The sequence below is a fragment of the Echinops telfairi genome, unplaced genomic scaffold (genome assembly GCF_000313985.2).
Source record: "Echinops telfairi isolate 266 unplaced genomic scaffold, ASM31398v2 ScPeMD7_60;HRSCAF=208, whole genome shotgun sequence".
NCBI lineage: Eukaryota > Metazoa > Chordata > Mammalia > Afrosoricida > Tenrecidae > Echinops > Echinops telfairi.
Window position 1 is genome coordinate 33,838,662 of NW_022103958.1, and position 19,284 is coordinate 33,857,945.

Here is a 19,284-nt window from a genome sequence, read left to right on the forward strand (position 1 = left end):
GATTCATCCAGTCTATCTTATCTAGATAGATCTGTAGAGATAATAATATGCATCAAAAACCAAGCCATAGCAAGATAGGCGATCAATGAAAACAAAGCGATGGCAACAAAAAATGGAAACCAATTACCCATAGAAGAATAAATTAATTAAAAGAAAACATTTTTAAACAGAAAGAAAAACCTGTAAATAGATCAAGGTCTGATTTTTGATCTCTAGGCGTGTCCTTCAGTCAGGACTGATGGGGCCATGCTCTGGCCCCCGTGTCTCCTTTGTACTCCCTCGGGGGCTCTCTGCTCTGCTCCCACGGTTGCTCTGCTGCACGCTTTTAGTGGTTTGCCTTGGTGTCTCAGTGTCAGTCTGGGCCAGTCCCTACACTGAGTCTCCAGTGTTGTCCCCCTTAGGGCCCGGGGCCATCAGGTGATGGCGTGTCTTATGGTGGGATCAGCCACATTGTCCACTCTATCCATTGGCTGTTCAGAGCGGGGATGTCGTCCTCCTTGGCCTGGTGGGTCAGGATGTGCTCCATTCTCTCTTCCTGCCCCTAAGTGCTCCTATTTGCTCTGATCAGACATGCCCCTCTCCCCTAGCTGCAGCTTCAGTGCCGTCCTCTCAAATAAATTCTTCCGTGGGAGGGGCAGTTGTCCATATAGCTGGTATGGAGGCCGAGCCCTCAGGTCCCTCCACTGGCTCCCCACTCCTTGCTGACGTTTACTTTCTATTGAGCCTTTGGTATAAGGGTATAAGCTCCCTCCCTCCCCCCTCCCCCACCCCCCCTTGATAGATTAAAAATTATTATTTTCATGTGTTACACCAACCAATGTCCCCCCCCCCTCCCGTGTTTTCTGTTCTTCCCCCCTGGAGAGGGGTGTATGGTTATTTGTCATTCATTGCGATCAATCCCTCCTTTCTCCCTTCCTCTCTTCCCCTTCTCCCTACCCTTCTAGTATCACTATTCCCACTCCTATTCCTGGATTCCATGTGTCGTGAGCCCCCATCTCTCTTTTTAAAAAAAATCATTTCATTGGGACCTCGTACAGCTCTTATCACAATCCATACATCCATCCATTGTGTCAAGAACATTTGTAGCCATCATCATTCTCAGGAGCGCCCATCTCTTATCTATACCTGTGTACATGGGGGTGAGGAATCAGAGGAATGTTGTGTGTTTCATCGATACTTTATTGCACCCTGGTTGTCCCTTCCCTGTGGACCTTCTGTGGGGAGATTGTTCCATTGTCTAGAGATGGGCTTTGGGTCTCTTCTCTGCCCCGCCCCCCTTCTCAAAAATATGTTTTTGTTTGTTTGTTATGTGTCTTCTGCTGCCTATTGCCCAGTCCTGATGACTCCTCATGATTGTACCAGCGGTGTGCTTCTTCCATGTGGGCTTGTTGCTTCTCTGCTGAATGGTGGCTGTGTAATTTCAGGCCTTTAAGACTTCTGATGATGTATCTTTTTATAGCCGGCACCATCTGCCTTCTTCACCACATTTGCTTATGCACCAGTTTTGCCTTCAGCATTTGTGTTGGGAGGGTGAGCATCTCAGACTGCCGATTTGTTTAGAACAAAGTGTTCTTGTGTTGAGGGAGGGTATGAGCAGAGCCCCGAAATCCATCTACCTCAGTGTATTGCCATATTAATATATGTACGTAGGTTAATACCTCTATTTTTGCGGATTAATGCATTTACATCTGAACGCACTTATGCTTATATCTCTATCCACTGCATTGCTTCCTAGGTCTTTCCTCTGTTTCATTTTACCTTCCTCCTGCCCCACCATCACTTTCCCCCTATTTCCACCTCTTAGTACTTCCTCTTAGCTAGTTTGCTGTTGCTCTGACACCCCTAGGATCTGTCTTCTCCTTGTTGTTGACTCTCCCTAGTTGTTCCCCTGTCTCTGGTGCTGCCTGCTCACCGCACCCTTCTCCTGCTGCGCTTACCCCCAAGTCCCCCTGGGACCGTTGGTCTTGCTGCTTTCTCCTCGGGCTTGCTTCCCATGCCTGTCTTATGTAAGTAGGCACACCGACTATGACGTAGACCAAACAAAAGATCAGGGGGAAAAAGGAGCAAAGTGAGAGAGAAAATTTATACATAATTCCAGGTCTGTTCACTAACTTCATGACTGTCTCCCCAATGGTTGTGGGGGATCTCTGGGAGCTGTCCCTCCCACCTGAAGTCCATTTTGGGGCTCTTTAGGGACTTCGTCCTTTGCCTCGCCCCACTGTGGGGGGTTCAGACCACACTACCTTCCCACCGTGTGACCCCAAAATTGTCCTCTGACTCAGTCTGCTCCAGTAAGGGGATAACATGACACGAGCTGTTGTTGGCCCCACAGTTCCCCGCTGCGTCCCAGTCGCTCCCCGCAGGGACGTCATTTCCGGGGCCTGGTGTGCCAGCATGGGGGCCAGACTGGCTGTCCCTTTCTCCTCTTTCCTGGAAGGGGTCAGATTGGCCCTGGTTGGGGCCAGCCTTGTAGCCCTCTCTTTTCATGCATTCCTTCATGCAGCCATATTGCCTTCGTGGTCTGGTGCATCGTGGTAGTCTGCATGCCCACTCCTAATTCAGTGGAGACAAAACCAATACTCTTCACCTGGGTGGGTTAGGGCCACTCCCCCCTGCTTAGGTTTAATTAGCATGAAATAATGTAAGAAAAACACACAACATAAATTCCCTATTTTTCTGTCTTGCACAGGACCAAGCTGCAGGACCCACTGGTGTTATTTGAACCCAGGTCTCTGAGAATGGTTTTACAGGCGTGGCTCCTGCAGTTAGAAACAGCATTTGCTGCGGAGGACTTTCCAGACTTCTCGAACCCCAGCCGCTCGGGTGTAACAGCTGACCAGGATGTGCTCCAAACCGATGAGTCAAAAAAGGGACTGTTAGATGATGGCGGTGACAAAGAAAAAAGGGATGCTGTAGACAACGAAGAAATTGTTGATCCAACAGCTTGCGAATCTGCACGTAGTCTGAGGGAGCCCCCAGCTCACCTGTATCGAATAGATTCTCCATGCCTCATAGCAAACGGCCTTCAGAAGGACCTGGCCGAACTCACAACCCTGTGCTTGGAGTTGAGTGTTTTGAGCACTAAGATGGAATGTACAAGAGGACACATGGACCACACTTTGCAACAGAGCTCTCAGGAAACTCTGGCTTGTCGCTTTCTGAAGAAGTACTTTTTCCTCCTGGACTTGAAAAGAGCAAAGGAGAGTATCAAGCTTAGTTACGCCAACAGCCCTTGTGTTTGGGATATGTTTATTGAAGGATTGAAAGGTAATGATCAAGTTGCTTTATCAAGGATAGGAATTGGCAATGGCATCTTGGATTTGGCAGGGGTGGGGTGTTTTAAAAAGAGGAAGTGAAAAATCACCGCTGTTCTAGACAGCCCTTCATTCTGCTTTCCACCCAATTTCGTTTTTCTTTTTGGCATTTAATTTTATACCTTCAATTTTTATGTCACTTAGATACCAATGTTTTAATGATAAAAGTAGAGAAGAGTATAAAATTGGGTGTCCCTTGGTGGTCTCAGCTACAGGTACAGCTAGTATTAAGTAGGTACATAGGTATGACAATATAACAACAAAAGTAGAATTTTCATATTTGTCCAAATGGCATTAAGCCATTTCTCCAGTGTTTGGCAAAATGAGTGTTTGATCTTAGCCACTTGGCACGTTTGCTCTTATGTTATCAGTTTTGCACTTACCATCCACTGCAGGAGGCATTTTTTTAACTAGAGGCTTCTTCAGTTTGTTTCTGTGGATCTCTAAATAGGTTTCCTCTGTACTTGGCTTCTAATATGTATGTGCACTTCAAATTGGTCTACGTGATGACCCGTGCCCCACTCTCCAGAAGACTTGGCAGTGGATTTGGCTAATGTTTTGAAACATGAATTATTCGTTATAAATTAGCACAGGAGTAATCTTGACATGAAATATACTCCCAAATATTTTTTTGTTTGTTTGAAATGTTGACATTAGGTGGATAAAGAAAACCTGAAATGATCATTAGTTCAGTTTTCTGAAAACTGACTTCAGATAACCTCAGCAAGCCTGAGCCCCTTATTTTCACACAGTCTGATCCTCTTTTTGGCTGTACTGTGATTGATAGAACCTTTCATTTGATAATCAAAGGCAACTCTTCCCCACTGTCTATGGTTCTTATTCACTTCAAAACATTGAACCCTTGAAGATCTAGGTCACACCTGTGATTCACCAAAGATGACACCCCAGCCATTTCCATTGTTGGTTTGAAAGATGCAAAAGGAATGTCGGTGTTTCTCTGTACAACTGTGTTGGGACAGTCTGGGCCACACAGACCCCTTATGTTGCATGCATACATGGGAGTCAGTACTAGGTGGGGGTTTTAATCAGTTGGTTTGTTTTTGTATACCAAAAGAAGTCCAGCTTCAGCAGGACAACATTTCTCAAAGAAATATTCTTGGCACAAACAACCAAAGGTACCTAAACTGATTCCAGGAGCTGGTCTGTATTCATTAACGTAGTGGAAGTTATAAGGTGCAACCTCGTAAGTCAATGATATTTTCAACAAATACCAGTCCTTTGTGATTCTTCCGTCTGTTGAGTTCATCTTGCTGTCCTTTGTTTAGCCTTCCTTGCAATGTGTTCAGCAGTGGCAGGGTTCAAAGCTTTATCATCGTCTTTAAGAGATAATAGTGCTTTGCCTTTCTTTACCTGAGATAAAAAATGATGCTTGTCAATAGAGAACTGCTGAAGTAGTAATGGGCCCTTGTAAATTTGCAAAGGCTTCCAGGTAGTTTTCGAGTCTGGCCTTCCCTTCCTTTTTATAAGGTAATATCCCAGGCCTTCCCCGCGCCTCTGCCCCAGCCACACTACGTTGGAACACTTTCATTCAAACTGGTGTGGACAGACTGGATAGCCGAGCTGTGGATGATGCCCCATCCCTCCACTAATCTGTGGGATTCTGGAACCCCCCACCCAATTTAATTGTTAATATTTTTTTTTAAACTGGTTTAATTTGTAACTATATTGTAAGCATTTTTTGTTCCTCTCAGCCATTGTCAGAAGATGATACAGCAGTGTTGTAATGTCTTAGATATAGTAGACGTTTATTTCTTGTTCATGTAGCGATTCAGGACAAGTGTTCCCAACTAACAAGACTCATTTCAGCGTGGTAATTCAGCCTTCAGGCGCCTTCTGTTTCTAAAACATCGTCGTCCCTCTGAGCTTGTTGTTGAGGTTGGGTTCCCATGTCCAGGGGAAAGAGCACGGAAGGGACACTCGTGCTCTGTCGGAGATCTGGCCTCGTAGGAGCTCTCATCCCTTCTATTGACAAGCCGTTGGTGAGAATTCCACCACATGGTCATACCTAACTGCAGAGGAAGCTGGGAAATGTATCCTGTCCAGGAAGAAAATAGATAGGGGTGAAGAGCTTCCACGTGTGTCTTGCCTTAGGGAATGTGGGTAATCAGCATTCTCTACCTCACACTTGATAGGAAACCAGCTCTCGTATTCCAAAGACCAGGCTTGCCCTTTCTACTCCAAAGCCCCATGTTTTTGAGGAGGTGGATTTTGTTAACTCAGTGTCCTGTTGAGGGGCAGATGGCATGTATGGTAAACAATTCAGACTTATAAAATACTTGTTATTTATGACCAAAGCGAATAGATCAGGATACATTTTTATATTATCTGATTTAAAGATTAAGTTTTATAGAAACATGGGTACACAGTCGTATCATTTATGTTTCTATTTGCACAAATGTATTTGCAGTTTTGAAGGCTTTGTGGTGGTATGAGATAAGCATTGGCCTGTTAACCTCAAGGTTGGCGGTTCAAACCCACCAGCTGCTCCTTGAGGGAATGACGAAGCAGTCTATTCCCACAACGATTTACAGTCATGGAAATCCAGTATAGGGTCGATGTGAGTCAGACTCGACTCAGTGGCCTTGGGGTTGTAGTTTTTTTTTCTTTTTGTCTTTACGGTTCTGTTTCAAGTCACATTTGAGTAATTAAAAGCATAGAGAATGCTTTCATTTTCTTTTTTGGCATTAAATAGGTAGACTCTTTGATGTGAAGTAAGAAACACATTCTTTCTCTTCAAATAGGTTCAAATGTTCACCATGAGTATTCATTGTGAATTTGCTATGTCTGTCTCTACTATATGCTCACACCCAACTCTAATCATGGGAGGCAGGTGAGACAAGTTCCCATCAACCAGGTGATCGTGGTAAACGTACATGATGGCCATTTGCAGACGATGTAACTGCTTGTTGGCATGTAGGCGACGGTATGATTTGGTTCCCAGCTGAGCCCCACCCGATGAGAAAGCCTCCCTTCATTTCCAGCTCTCAGCGGCGACTCCTCTTCTGGCTTTTATGGTTATTGCCTGACACAAATGGGCAATGAGAGAGAAGGACGTGCCAGAAATGAAAGGTTAGCATTTAAAAATGCTCTGTAGACCAGCCTGCACATCTGCCAGTGTCTCCATTGTGGACCACAGCTATGGAGGTCTGCCTTTGGTCTCTGTCTTCAGAGCCAAATGAGAACTTCATGAAAAAAATGTTGTTACTTTCAAGAGTTTTTTTTCCTTTTTTACTACAAATAATTTTAACTAGATCATCACTTCACTCACCAGACTTTTAAGTATTTTAAAAACAATTTTTGAATATTACTTCAGAAGGTGAAGATTTGCCATAATTGGTATTTTAAAAAATTGATTATTTAAAAGCCAAGTTTGTTGGCTTGTTCTCTTTTGCCTCTCTTACAGTCTTTAATAGACTTTAGGCCTTGCCCTCCCTTGTTGCCTGACTAGTGATTGTGAATGACTGTGCTCATGAGAATGTCCAGCTAGGAGATGCAGGGAAAGAACGCGCTTTGTCTTTCAGAAATGGCAAGTTCCAACCCCACTTTCAAGGCCATGGCAGAAGGAGACCTACCAACAAGATTAAAGTTCCTGGAAGACTCAGACCTTTTTGATAGTCCTTTGCTCATTGTTTATGCTACCCGGTAAGTTGTCTGGTATGTTGTTTATATGAACTAAAAGCCCATGCACTTTCCCCCCTTCAATCTTAGTCTTCATTCATTTATTTATTTATTTGCTCATTTGTATGATGGGCAGCTTCTTGTTCCCTTGCTAGTGTATTGTTATTCCTAAAAAGTACGTCATATGAACAAGTTCTCTCGTGTCACTGCAACAGGAAACTACAGTGTCTTTGTTTTTGACTGCAGGTTGTATGAGACGTTTGGGGAATCTGCCCTTCGGTCCTTAACCAGGTTTTACCCATCCATTTTGCCTTCGGATATCATGCAACTTTGTCGTAATCATCGCGCTCAATTTTTGGCCTACTTAGACAGCCTGGTGAAATCCAGGCCTGAAGATCAAAGGTGAGAAGACAGCATATTTACAGGCTTGTCTTTCTCTCTCTTAAGAAGCCCTGGTGCTGTCATGGGCTAGCGTTGAGCTGCTTAACCTCACGGTCTGATTCAAACTCACCAGCGGAGGGAGAAAAACAAGGTTGCCTGTCCCCATGAAGATTTACAGCCTGGGAAACCACAGGAGCAGTTCTGCTCTGTTCTATAGGTTCACTGTGAGTCAGAACCGATTTGAAGGCAGTAAGCTGTTTTTTGGGGGTTTGGGGTCCCTTTCTTTGAATAGGACGCTACTTTTATTAGCAGTTGTAACCTTCTATACTGTTAGCTGCTACAGGCTTGAGGCATTCTTCTGCAGTCTCAGCACCTGCTGTAACCATGCAGACCCCACGCTTCCCTTCTCTTCAGGTCCTCTCAGGCATCAGGGTAAAATTAACCTGCTTCACAGCCGTGGCTATCAGATAAAATACGCTATCTGCGAGCCGATTCTGACTCACAGGGACTCTGTAGGACAGGGTTGAACTGCCCCTGTGGGTTTCCTTGCCTGTAAATCTTTATGGGAGTAGAAAGCCTCGTCTTTCTCATGCAGAGCAGCTGCTGTATTTGAACCACTCAATTTTTGGCTAACAGCCCAAAGTGCAACCCACTACGCCACCAAGCTCCTTAGATCTCTGCCAGTGAGTGGAGTTTTACTTCTGTCTTTTTATTCATGACATCCCAGCTTTTTGTCAGTGGACCGCAGGTCCTACTCTTTGCCTGTTTTAGGCTGATGCCTCATTTCTGGGCTCCTTGTGGCTGTGAACACCTGTGCACCTTGGTTATTTAGCCCGGCGACTTCCCACTGTCTCGTTCTTTCTCTAATGCTTCCTGCTTGCTGTGCTGCTTCTCATTCCTCTTCCCTTTTAAAATTTAGCCCTTTGCCATTTTCCTATTATCTTGGGACACAACTATGCATTTACATTGTGCATATTTTCCCCAGTGTGTCTAGACAGTTTTCTAGTTAATTTTTCCACTATATTGACCCTACATACTTTGTTTCCTTGGTCATTTGAGGATGGGTGATGTTTCCTCTCATTTTTCTTTGAGGCCATATTTCCTTGAGTCCCTTCTGCAACCAGAGTCTGTAAGAGTGGATTGGCTGCATTTGGCAGTGTCCCACGAGGCTCCGCCACGCACAAGCACTGTGGATGATGAAGGACATCCCAGGTAGGGAAGAGTTTGGTTTCTAACCCCCCGAAGTCGAGGGGAGTGGAAATGGTTAGTTCACAGCTCTGTTCCGGGCTCACCTTCCAAGAACTGGTGTGGAAGAGAGACCGTCGTCCTGGAGGTCATGAGGTTAAGTTTTCTTCCCAGCTGTTTGTGTCACGGATCTTTTGAGAATCTGATGATTCTTCGCAGAAAAATGCACATGGGTGGAAAATTTAGCTCATAACAGGTTGAGGCTCTTCCTTGACCCACAGTCAGAGCCCCTGCTGAGCAGACTGGGTGTGGAGGGGGAAATAGTGCGTGTTTGCACATGTGAGTTTCCTTCCTAGACATTTTGCCAAGAGATCTGTTAGGACAACCCTTGGATTAGGACTTTTTCTTCTTTTTTAAACAGAGTCCACACAAAAAATGCACATCGATACTTAAGAATATATCAGAAATATTCCTTGTGTTTTCTCCATAAGATGCTTTAAAGCCAGCATGCCGGTCTTAATTAACCAGATTAGGACAGCAAACTTTTGAGATGGGAGAGCCAAAATGTCCCTCTCATCACAATTTAAAAATTAACAAAATCACTGTAATCTGAATAATATCCTTTAGATGTTTTCAGTATATCCCGAAAGAGGCGCAATGGCTCCTGAGCCACATTTTGCTGTCCCCTGGGCCAGGTCAAAGGCCTGGAAGGACAGGCAGTGGCTATCTGTGATTACTTAAAAACCTCTATTTAAAAAAATGAACAGGTGTTTGTTATAGGAAAAATAAACATGTTTTTTAAAACCAAGTCCAAATGTTTTAAAAAATGTAATAATATGACCCATTAAAAAATCCACTGCCATCAAGCCAGTTCTGACTGAAAGTGACCCTAAAGGACACAGGAAAACTACTCCCTAGGGCGGCAGTTCTCAACCTGTGGGTTGTGACCTCTTTGGGGGGTCGAACGACCCTTTCACAGGGGTCTCCTGATTCGTAACAGTAGCAAAATTACAGTTATGAAGTATCAACGAAAATAGTTTTATGATTGGGGGGGTCACCACAACATGAGGAACTCTATTAAAGGGTCACAGCATTAGGAATGTTGAGAACCACTGCCTTAGGGCTTCTTTACATGAGAAGGCAGCCTCATCTATCTCCCACAGAGGAGCTGGTGGATTTGAACTGCCAACCTTATGTTTAGCAGTCCATTGTTTAACTCATCATGCCACCAGGGATCCTCCATAATGAAGTGAATACCATTAAACTATTTGTACCTATTGGCAGACTTAGGATCACATTTTGGTTCACGTACCATTTCATATGCCGGTATTTCTCCTTTAACAGGCCTCATTCACACTTACTTTCGTGGGGCTACTCTCAGCTGATCCTTCATCTAATTAAACTTCCTGCAGATTTTGCAACCAAAGAGAAAATGACTGACATCTGTAGGTCTGCCGGGTAAGTGAGAATTTTCATAGGCGCTGAGGGCAAGTATAGAATCATTTCAGCTATTAACTCTTTAGCCAAGGGCATGAATTAGTAAGTTTTATCATTGTGGAATTCTCATTGCTACACGAAAGTAAAAGTACCTTTTTTTTCAAGTAATAGTAAACCCTTGTTTTCTTTTAAATTTTGTGCATAGTTTTTCTTTGTGTAGCAGAGCTTGGCTCCGGCTCACCCCTGCTTGCTCTCTGGCCCAGTGGCTAACCCCGGTTTCCAGGCATGTAGGTGGTGGTCAGCTAAGCGCCAGATGATATGATCTCCGCCGTTAAAATCGCGGAGAAAGGAATGGGTTGGACACACAGGTGAGTGCCTTGGGGATGAGGAGACCTAGTGGAAGTAAGCCCAGAAGGAGTCAGGAGGGAGAGCAGCCTAGAGGGCATGAGAAACTGATCTTGTTTATTACCTGTATCGTGTGTTAGTCAGCGAGGACTTTGTCTTGTACCTTTTTGTTGTGATTTAAGTGAAGGCTTACAGAGCGGATCATCAGCTTGATGCTCAACAGTTTAGATACACATTTTGTGTCCATGCTTCCGTTTCAGTCCTCCCAGTGTACTGTCACTTCACGTCCACCCAGTGTTTTGTAGGTAGTCAGTCATTTATTACTTGGTGATGTGATTTTATCACTTTACTTGGATTTTAGCCTTTTGGAGATAGGGACCTGTGTCTTCCCTCGCTTTCATAGGGCCTAGTTTGTGCTGGTTAAAAAAACAACAACAGTGCGCTGCCATCAAGTCAGTTCTGACTCATGGCACCCTTTTGGACAGCGTAGAACAGTCCCTGAAGGTTTCCGGAACTCTCTCTGAGTGTAGAAAGCCTCGTCTTTCTCCTGGGGAGCACTTGGTGCTTTCATGCTGAAGCCTGTTGGCTCACAGTCCACCTCGTAACCGTGACACCATGGCGCCCTTTTGTGCGGTGGTAGGTGCCTGAGATGCTTCGTCTTGATTCTGAAGGTGATGAGTTAAAGGATCAAGCAGGACCTTGAGAAACAGAGGAATTCAGCAGTGGAGACCTTTTACCCTTGAGTGGTTTGTGTGCCCAGCTCCTAGCCAAAAGGTTGGCAATTTGAGTCCACTTGGAGGTGACCCTGGTAGCATAGTAGTGACTCATTGAGCTGCTAACCAGAAGGTCAACAGTTCAAAACAACCAGCTGCTCCTTGGGAGACAAACGAGACTTGCTACTTCTCTAGAGTTACAGTCTCTGAAACACAGAGGGGCAGTTCTGTCCTGCCCTATAGAGTCACTATGAGTCAGAACCAACTTGATGACAGTGAGTTTGGTTTTTGGAGACGTAATTCAGGTAAAAACTTAACAGTCTACTTCTGAAAAACAAAGCAAGAAACAGCTATTGAAAACCTATGGGGTCTTGACGAGTCAGCATTGACATAACAAATGGTCTGGTCCAAGACCCTGAGAGGTGAGCACGTGGCATAACCACAGTGGCATTTGATCTGGAGCACATTTCTGGTGTCACACAGAAGGGAGGAAGGAAGGGAGATAGGAAGGCCAGCTGGGCGGCTGTTGCGGTTTTTTAGGCGTGAGAGAGCTGCTGATTCGGATGATGGCAGAAGGAGCAGCCAGAGAAGCGTTTCAGAGAGATGCAGTCGGACTTGTTGATACTGGAAGTTGCAAATGAAACTAGAGAGGATAGTCCAGCAAAACTTCCAAGGTTTGCATAAAATTTACAGAGTACACAGATTTGATATTGAGTCTTAAATTGTTATATAAATGTGATTGATGTTTAGCCACAAATATCTGAATTTGTTCATCACTTGTGTTTTTTCATAAACATTTTTAGATGCTAGCTGTCCACTAGAACCTTCATGATAAGGAGAATATTCTACTGTGCTGTCCAGTATGTTAGCCGGAAGTCACGTGTAGCCTTTAAGTCCCTGAAGTATGGCTAGATAGTTGAACTGAAGAGCTGACTTTAAAATTTAATTTCATTGTAATAAATGTACATTCAAATGGCCTCTGTATTTGGAGAGCACAGCTCTAGAGGAATTCGCCACCTTTAACGCTTTCTTCATCTTGGTCTCTTTCAAGTTTCTGGCCTGGATACCTAACTCTCTGTTTGGAGCTAGAGAAGAGAAGAGAGGCCTTCACTAACATTGTGCACCTGCATGACATGAGTCTGATGGAAGGTAGGTATATCTCAACGGGTTAGTCGCGGGTGTAGTTGTGGAAACCACTTCAGATTTCTCAAGAAAGAAACAAGATGACATTTAAGGATGGTGCATGGAATTTTGGCGCCTTCAACCTGTGGCGTTTGTTACTGTTGACACTGTTGCTGCTGCTAGTTGTGGAGTCGGTTCTGACCCATGGTGCCCCTCGTGTAGAGTGGAACCGCTCCATTTGCTTATAACAAGGTTGTAACACTTGCTGGATTGTGAAAGCAATTAGGAATAACGCTACAGGCAACTTTTCTCCGGAATGAGGCAATATACCAGACACTTTCCATCTGCTGTTTTAAATGAGATGATAAACCCTTGGAATAAACAGGCAGACAGATGATGGAGCCTTGGTGAGGCTGTCAGGTAAGCAATGGGCTGCTAACAACCGCAGGTCAGTGGTTCAAACCCAGCAGTTCCCCCGGGGAGAAAGATAGAGCTATCTGCGCCCATAAGGAAATCTGATAGAGGAGCACTGTGCATTCCTATTTTGCAGTTGTTGTAATTAAGACCCAGAAGGACGGTGAACTTGCCTCTAATCAGACAGGTAGTGAGTGCTGGAGCTGATGTTCAGATCCGGATCTGTCTCCCCGGCCTGTTCTCAGCTTCTTTTCCCTCCATGCTCCTGTTGTCTTTTCCTAGGGAATCAAGTGTAAAGAGATAATGATGATTATTTTAAATGGAGAAATGATGAAGCTCCCTCACCTTCATGGTTACTTAGAACACTTTTTTTCCTCTTTAAATCAGCCCATCACAGATAAAATGGTGGTCGACATAGAGCAGGGACGTGGCTAGCCTTGCTGTCATGCAGAGCACCTTGGAAAGTGGATTGTTGTAGATGTAGTTAAGCTAAAATTTAATACCTTATCCTTTGATCTTCCTTTTCACTCAGTTTAAATTTTTTCAAGTTTTTAATATTTTCACTTCCTTTTTTTTTAACATTTTATTAGGGGCTCATACAACTGTTGTCCCAATCCATACACACATCAATTGTGTAAAGCACATTTGTACATCGTTTCTCAAAACATTTTCTCTCCATTTAAACCCCTGACATTAGGTCCTCATTTTTCCCCACCCTCCCCGCTCCCCCTTCCCTCATGAGCCCTTGATAGTTTATAAGTGGGTATTTTGTCATATCTTGCCCTGTCCGACGTCTCCCTTCACCCACTTTTCGGTTGTCTGTCCCCCAGGGAGGAGGTCACACACAGTTCCATGTAATCGGTTCCCTCTTTCCTACCCATTCTCCCTTTATCCTCCCTGTTTTGCCACTCACACCACTGGTCCTATAGGGCTCATCCGTCCTGGCTTCCCTGTATTTTCAATTCCTATCTGTACCAGTGTACCTCCTCTGGTCTAGCCAGACTTGCAAGATAGAATTCGAGTCATGGTAGTGGGAGCGGGGAGGAAACATTTAGGAACTAGAGGAAAGTTGTATTTCTCATCGTTGTTACATTGCACCCTGACTGGCTCATCTCCTCCCCGAGACCCCTCTGCAAGGGGATCTCCAGTGGCCTACTAATGGGCTTTGGATCTCCACTCTGCACTCCCCCCATCATTCACTATGGTAAGATTTTTTTGTTCTAATGATGCCTTACACCTGATCCCTTCGACACCTCGTGGTTGCATAGGCTGGTGTGCTTCTGCCATGTGGGCTTTGTTGCTTCTGTCTTTTTGATTGAGGTTTCCCTCTGTTTTACTTTGTTATTGTTGTTAGTTGTGTTTTGTATGTTTTTCTGTGTGTGAAATCCAGGATAGGTAAATCTATGAGATAGTAGCTGCATTCATGATTCCTTAGGGGCATGGAAGGAGATGTTTGGAGAAATGGGAAACTAACAACCATGAGTACAAGAAGAAGAAAATGTTTTCAAATTGATTGTGGTATACAACTCTTTAATATGATAGGTGGGTTATAGGTCAATGAAAGAAAAAGATGGCGGTCCGAACACCAGGACTTTGCCACACAGACGTCAAAGAGTGTGGGAGTCTGGCCTGCATTCACATGGGGGCCCTGGATGCTTTTGTGCATCTCAGGACAGCAACACCAACAGCTGGACATCAGCCGTGTGGACACTGCCTTTTTCTTGGCCAGGGAGAGGGAAAGTCTGAGGCAGAACAAGGAAACCACCTGACCTTTAAGGATTGACGTCATATATCACAGCTATAGCAATAGTGCTGAAATCATCTTTGTTTCCTAAAGCGAGGAGAAGAGGGGCACGTGGTTTTGTAGGACTAGAATGACAGCTGATGCGTACATTTCCGAAAAATAGCCGTGAACTTTAAGATAGAGATGACTCACATTTTTAAGCTTACACAATTTAATACGTTCTCTCTGTGTTTGTTTTTTGTTGTCATTGTTTTGTTTTTAAGCAGTACTGGCATGTAATTCACTTACCATACAATTCAGTGGTTTAAATGTATTAAAAAGAGTTAATGTAGTCATCACCACAATCAATTTTAGAACATTGTCTTCAAACCTGCCAGCCACTTTAAAGAGGTGGGACTCTACTTCTGGCCATACTGCAGTTCGGGAAACTTTATAGACTGGGTTTCTCTGTCCTTCAGGGTCACGGTGGTCAGAACCGACTCCATGGACACAGTAGTCGCAACAAAGAGTGTCCAAGCTAATGATGTGGCTTCCCATTACCGTGAACTATTCATTCAGTGTGGTCAGAAGTCACCTTGGTGTTAGAGTCTGCTCTGGAATAGGTTTCTGAGTTATATTCAACAGACTCACAAATAGCTTTGACCGTCTCCTGTATTCCAGCAGTTTACTAAGTAAGAACAGTCAGAGCCAACACTATGTCTGTTTGTGTGTGTAGGTTGGATTCCAGAGACTTTGGGAGAATGGAAGTTTCTCTTACAGCTTGTACAGAACAAGAGTACAAGGCCAGCCTCTCAGGAGTCATCAAATGGGCACCTTGGAGATGGGCCTTCCCCCATCAACGTGGAGAATGTGACCCTCCTGTTGGCTAAGACAATGGGCCCCGATCGGGCCTGGTCTCTGCTACAGGATTGTGGTTTGACCCTTGAATTATCAGAGAGGTTTACAAGAACCTGTGATATCCTGAGGATTGCCGAGAAAAGGCAGAGGTAATGCCTGTCAGTGATGCCCTCTCCTTAGGTGTTTGGAGACCCTAAAACCTCACAGACTGCCAAGAGTGGATGGGACTGTGGAGAGAGTCCGTTTCCCATCCCTCGCTGACAGATAAGGGGACTGAGACCCATCTGTTAAGGGAAAAGATTGTATTTCATTACAACCATGGCCAAAATACATGCATTTGGGGTTGTTGGGACCGAATACCTAGTTGTCTCAGTCAATTTTGAATCCTGGAATTCTCTGAGCTTTATTTAAGTTTTCTATGAAAAATGAACAATGACCACTGATTTTGTGTTCTGCTTGGTTTGGCATTTCAGAGCCTTGATACAAAGCATGCTGGAAAAATGTGACCGGTTTCTCTGGTCCCACCAGGCATAGTGGAAGATTGAGCACCGCATCGTGATGTTTTGAAAAAATGGAATGAGCTCTCCGAATGCATTTGTTATTTAAGAGATGCACTCTTGAAAACACTCCTCCTTTATGTGGGGGATTCTGTCGTTGTCTGCAACTCTGGCGTCTATGGCTCTACCGTGGAGCCCAGGGTCTCGCAACCTAAATCAGATTTTCACAGGATTCAGTCCTGGTTTCCTGAAATGAAGTGCTCTGGGAGCAGACTGTGGATGTTCCCCAGTGTGTACTCCTTCGGAGCCTCTGGTCTGGGGATTTATTTTTCTACTCTGGCTTCTAGGTAGGGAGCAGAAATTTCTAGTCCTGGTCATGTGAAAACAGTTTTTGTTGTTAACCAGGATGGAATTCTTTTTTATATCTTGCCTGGCACTGTCTTAAGAATTACTGGACTAGAACAGCCCAGTTTTATTGAATTAGCACATAAATACTGAAGATTTAAATCAAGAAGTTTAAAATAATGTAGCATCATACTTACATTTTTCTCATTTTAAAATATAATTGTCCCCATATGGATTTGACATTTTTCTGACCTGAACCCATATATCAAAACCAAATTCAAGTGCTATCAAGTCGATTCAGATTCAGCGACCCAATAGAGTAGAGTAGAACTGTCCCTCTGAGTTTCTGAGGCTGTCAATCTTCATGAGCAGCAGAAAGCCTCCCCTTTCTCCCTCAGAGCAGCTGGTGGATTCAAACTGCTGACCTTACAGTTAGCATCCCAGTATGAAATCCACTATGCTACCAGGGCTCTTAAAGCTATGAACAACTGACTAATTTATTACTGGGAATGTTTTGCCTCTAATCTCCCTGAAGTTTACTATGCACTTTTAAGATTTTTTTTTAAGCCATAATAAAAGCTGAGTACTAATAAAGACTTCAGCAAGTGCTTCTATTATTTAAACTCTGGAACTTGGTAAATGTAAAGTATAATTAAAGTTTTCATTTGAATAGAATTTAGACTTGAGAAAATTTATTTTGAGCAACTTGAAGGAAGACATGGGGTTGACTCAGAGTGGAGTAAGCAAAGTCCTAGGTACAGAAGTATACAGAGACCTAGAGACCAGAAACGCCACCATACGCACACACGATCCCTGAAGATGATGTGAAGAGCACTGGGGAAAGGAGATGTCACAAAACACGGTATGAAAGGACCGCACCGCGTTGTTGCTCCACTTGACGTGTTCACGGAAGCTTAGGTAGGTTCTGCCTTTCAGCTGTTGTGCATGATGCTATCGTGTCTGTCTCTGTGCCTCTCCTGGTTCTTTGGGGTGGATACCTAGCAGTGGGAGGGATGGATAGTATGGCTAGTGGATATTCCGCTTTTTGAAGAAGGGTCAAATGGCTTTTCCACAGTGGCTGTGCCATTTTACATTCCTGCCAGCGATGGAAGGGAGCGCTGGTGACGCAGGGACTAAGCACTCTGCTGCAAACCAAGAAGTCAATGGTTTGAACCCACCAGTCACTCCATGGAAGAGACGCAGCAATGGGGATCTGTAAAGACGCAGCCTTGGAAACCCTCCAGTGCAGTTTGACTCTGTCTAGAATTGACTGACTTATCGGGCAATGGGTTTAGTTTGGGTACCATCAAAGTATGAGGGTTGCAATTTCTCCACACTGCGCCTCACACGTGCTGTTTTCCAGGTTTTAAATAACCATCCTTCCTGTTAGGAGCTCTGGCGTCAGCTTTAATTCATGATGACTCAGAAGGGAACACTGCCTGGTCCAGCACCACCCTCATAACTGGTATTATGACTGTGTGTGAAGGTGCCTCGTTGTGGTTTTGATGAACATTTCCCTAGCGACTCATGTCCTAGAGCAGAAACGGCACTCTGGAAAGGCATAAGTATGAGATCGATTGGAAGTCCAGAGACAAGTTGGACTGGGCAAACGTCCGAGTTCACAGAGTAAAGACGGTCACTCCGGTGGACGGTGGAACAGACCTCCTTGTTCAAGCACGAGCTAAACGTTCACAGAATCAGAGCTGACAATCAGGGGAGGCTTAGGCAGATAAAGTGGAGATTCAGTAGGAGCCAGCACATCGTGTAAGTGGGATCACATGATTGGTTAAGGGCTGCACTCTTCAGTTTATTACAAGATGACCACAGGACAAATTGGGCCAGATAAATCTTGTAACGGGCTATTAAAATGGACTTCTCAGTCATTTCTGTTTCTGGGCTCCATTGTAATGATTTATCAAAAATTCTGTGCATCAAGACCCTGCAGGCACAAGTGATCCCATCTCGCATCTGCTTGAGTGTAGCGGAAAGACCAGCAATGGGTTGTGTTATCCTGTACTGGCCAGACCTCCGAGAAAGAAGATGTCTCCGTTGGGGTATAGGGTTTGGTCCACATCGAGGCTGGAGGGACCACTGTTAGAAAAGGCAACTTTAAAGTTCATCTTGGCAAAGGGGCCTGAGTGTGGCTGCAGAAGGAGTTAATGTATGTCACCAGGGGAAACTTCGCTTCAGGTGGCCACACTTAGTCACGTTTACTTATTTGACATCTTCCTTCGGGGAAGGTGTGCTTTCAGCACTGGTTGCAGATGGTGTTAGAAGCAGAGGGCTGTGAAGGTTATCGTGATGGTCATTGGCTTTCGGACCATCTCACCAGTACAGGGTTTGGTGAATAATGTCTTTGATGCCCAGGTAGCACTTGTCCTTCAGGTTTCTTTGGAAACGGGGCATGTTTCCAAATTGCATCAGGACGTTATAGGAGAGTTTCATCAGACACCTTAAAGTAGCACCTTAAACATGTCTCTTTTCTAGAAGAGAAGCAAAAACTGACTTGGGAAAATCCAGAAGTGTATTTTACATGACCTTCCCCTATTCTGCTGAAAATTTTGGCCCTGGCAGCTACCTACCTGCTACCACTTCGCTTGGTACTCCTAGATGAAATGATGTCTGGCTAACCACCTTGGTGGATGGGTACATACACGGCTCTTAAGAAAGGTCTGCAGACAGGTTTGGAGGCACGGAGCCCACATGTATGGAGCTGCCAGAGCAACTGCTTCAACTCCAGAAGCAGCCCAGGGAGAGAGCTGCGAAAGAGCATAGTGTGAGTGCACAGAGACTTCTAGTGAGGACAGTGCTACAAGCAGAGAAACCAGGGACAAACGCAGTAGACAATGAGGAAAAAGCAAGCAGTTTCTTGCTTTGCAAAAATCTGAGGGTGGACAAAGCTCCTGAATCTCATGAGGATTTGGATGTATGGAAACAAGAATCTAAGAATAAACAAACTGAAACAAGGCTGCAGCCTTTAACTCCCCTAAGGGAAGCAGCAGCCCGGTGGCCTCCAGCCACAAGTCCCTTGCCCTGAATCCAAAAGGTAGAAGGACCAGAAAATACCTAAAAAAAACCCACCAATATGTCTAAGCATGAGTTTCAGACAAGTCTGTTTAAAAGAGGAGAGAACTGTAATTGATGGTAGGAGACAAAGATTTTTTTAAAAAATTTATGTATTATTAAATAATCATTTTATTAGGGGCTCATAGAACTCATCACAATCTGTACATATGTCATCTGTGTCCAGCACTTTAGTACATATGTTGACTTCATCATTCTTAGGACACCCACTTTCCACTTGAGCCCCT

The 19,284-nt window shown here is 44.4% G+C and overlaps 1 protein-coding gene and 2 pseudogenes across 5 annotated transcripts in view; 2 read left to right on the forward strand and 1 right to left on the reverse strand.

The window, feature by feature from the left end:
• HPS5 (HPS5 biogenesis of lysosomal organelles complex 2 subunit 2) overlaps positions 1-16,307 on the forward strand; it is a 47,122-nt gene extending 30,815 nt beyond the window's left edge. For all 5 annotated transcript variants that reach the window (XM_045291051.1, XM_045291050.1, XM_045291052.1 and 2 more), the window contains 8 exons: positions 2,690-3,267; positions 6,857-6,977; positions 7,200-7,355; positions 8,427-8,546; positions 9,864-9,977; positions 12,066-12,163; positions 15,010-15,280; positions 15,605-16,307. In XM_045291051.1, the coding sequence (XP_045146986.1) occupies positions 2,690-3,267; positions 6,857-6,977; positions 7,200-7,355; positions 8,427-8,546; positions 9,864-9,977; positions 12,066-12,163; positions 15,010-15,280; positions 15,605-15,665 (1,519 nt within the window). In that variant the 3' untranslated portion in view covers positions 15,666-16,307. The remainder of the gene's footprint in view (positions 1-2,689; positions 3,268-6,856; positions 6,978-7,199; positions 7,356-8,426; positions 8,547-9,863; positions 9,978-12,065; positions 12,164-15,009; positions 15,281-15,604) is intronic.
• Positions 4,157-6,248, reverse strand: LOC105979440 (annotated as a pseudogene).
• Positions 16,308-17,840: 1,533 nt separating the features above from the next.
• On the forward strand, positions 17,841-19,010 carry LOC101656718 (annotated as a pseudogene).
• Positions 19,011-19,284: the final 274 nt, after the last annotated feature.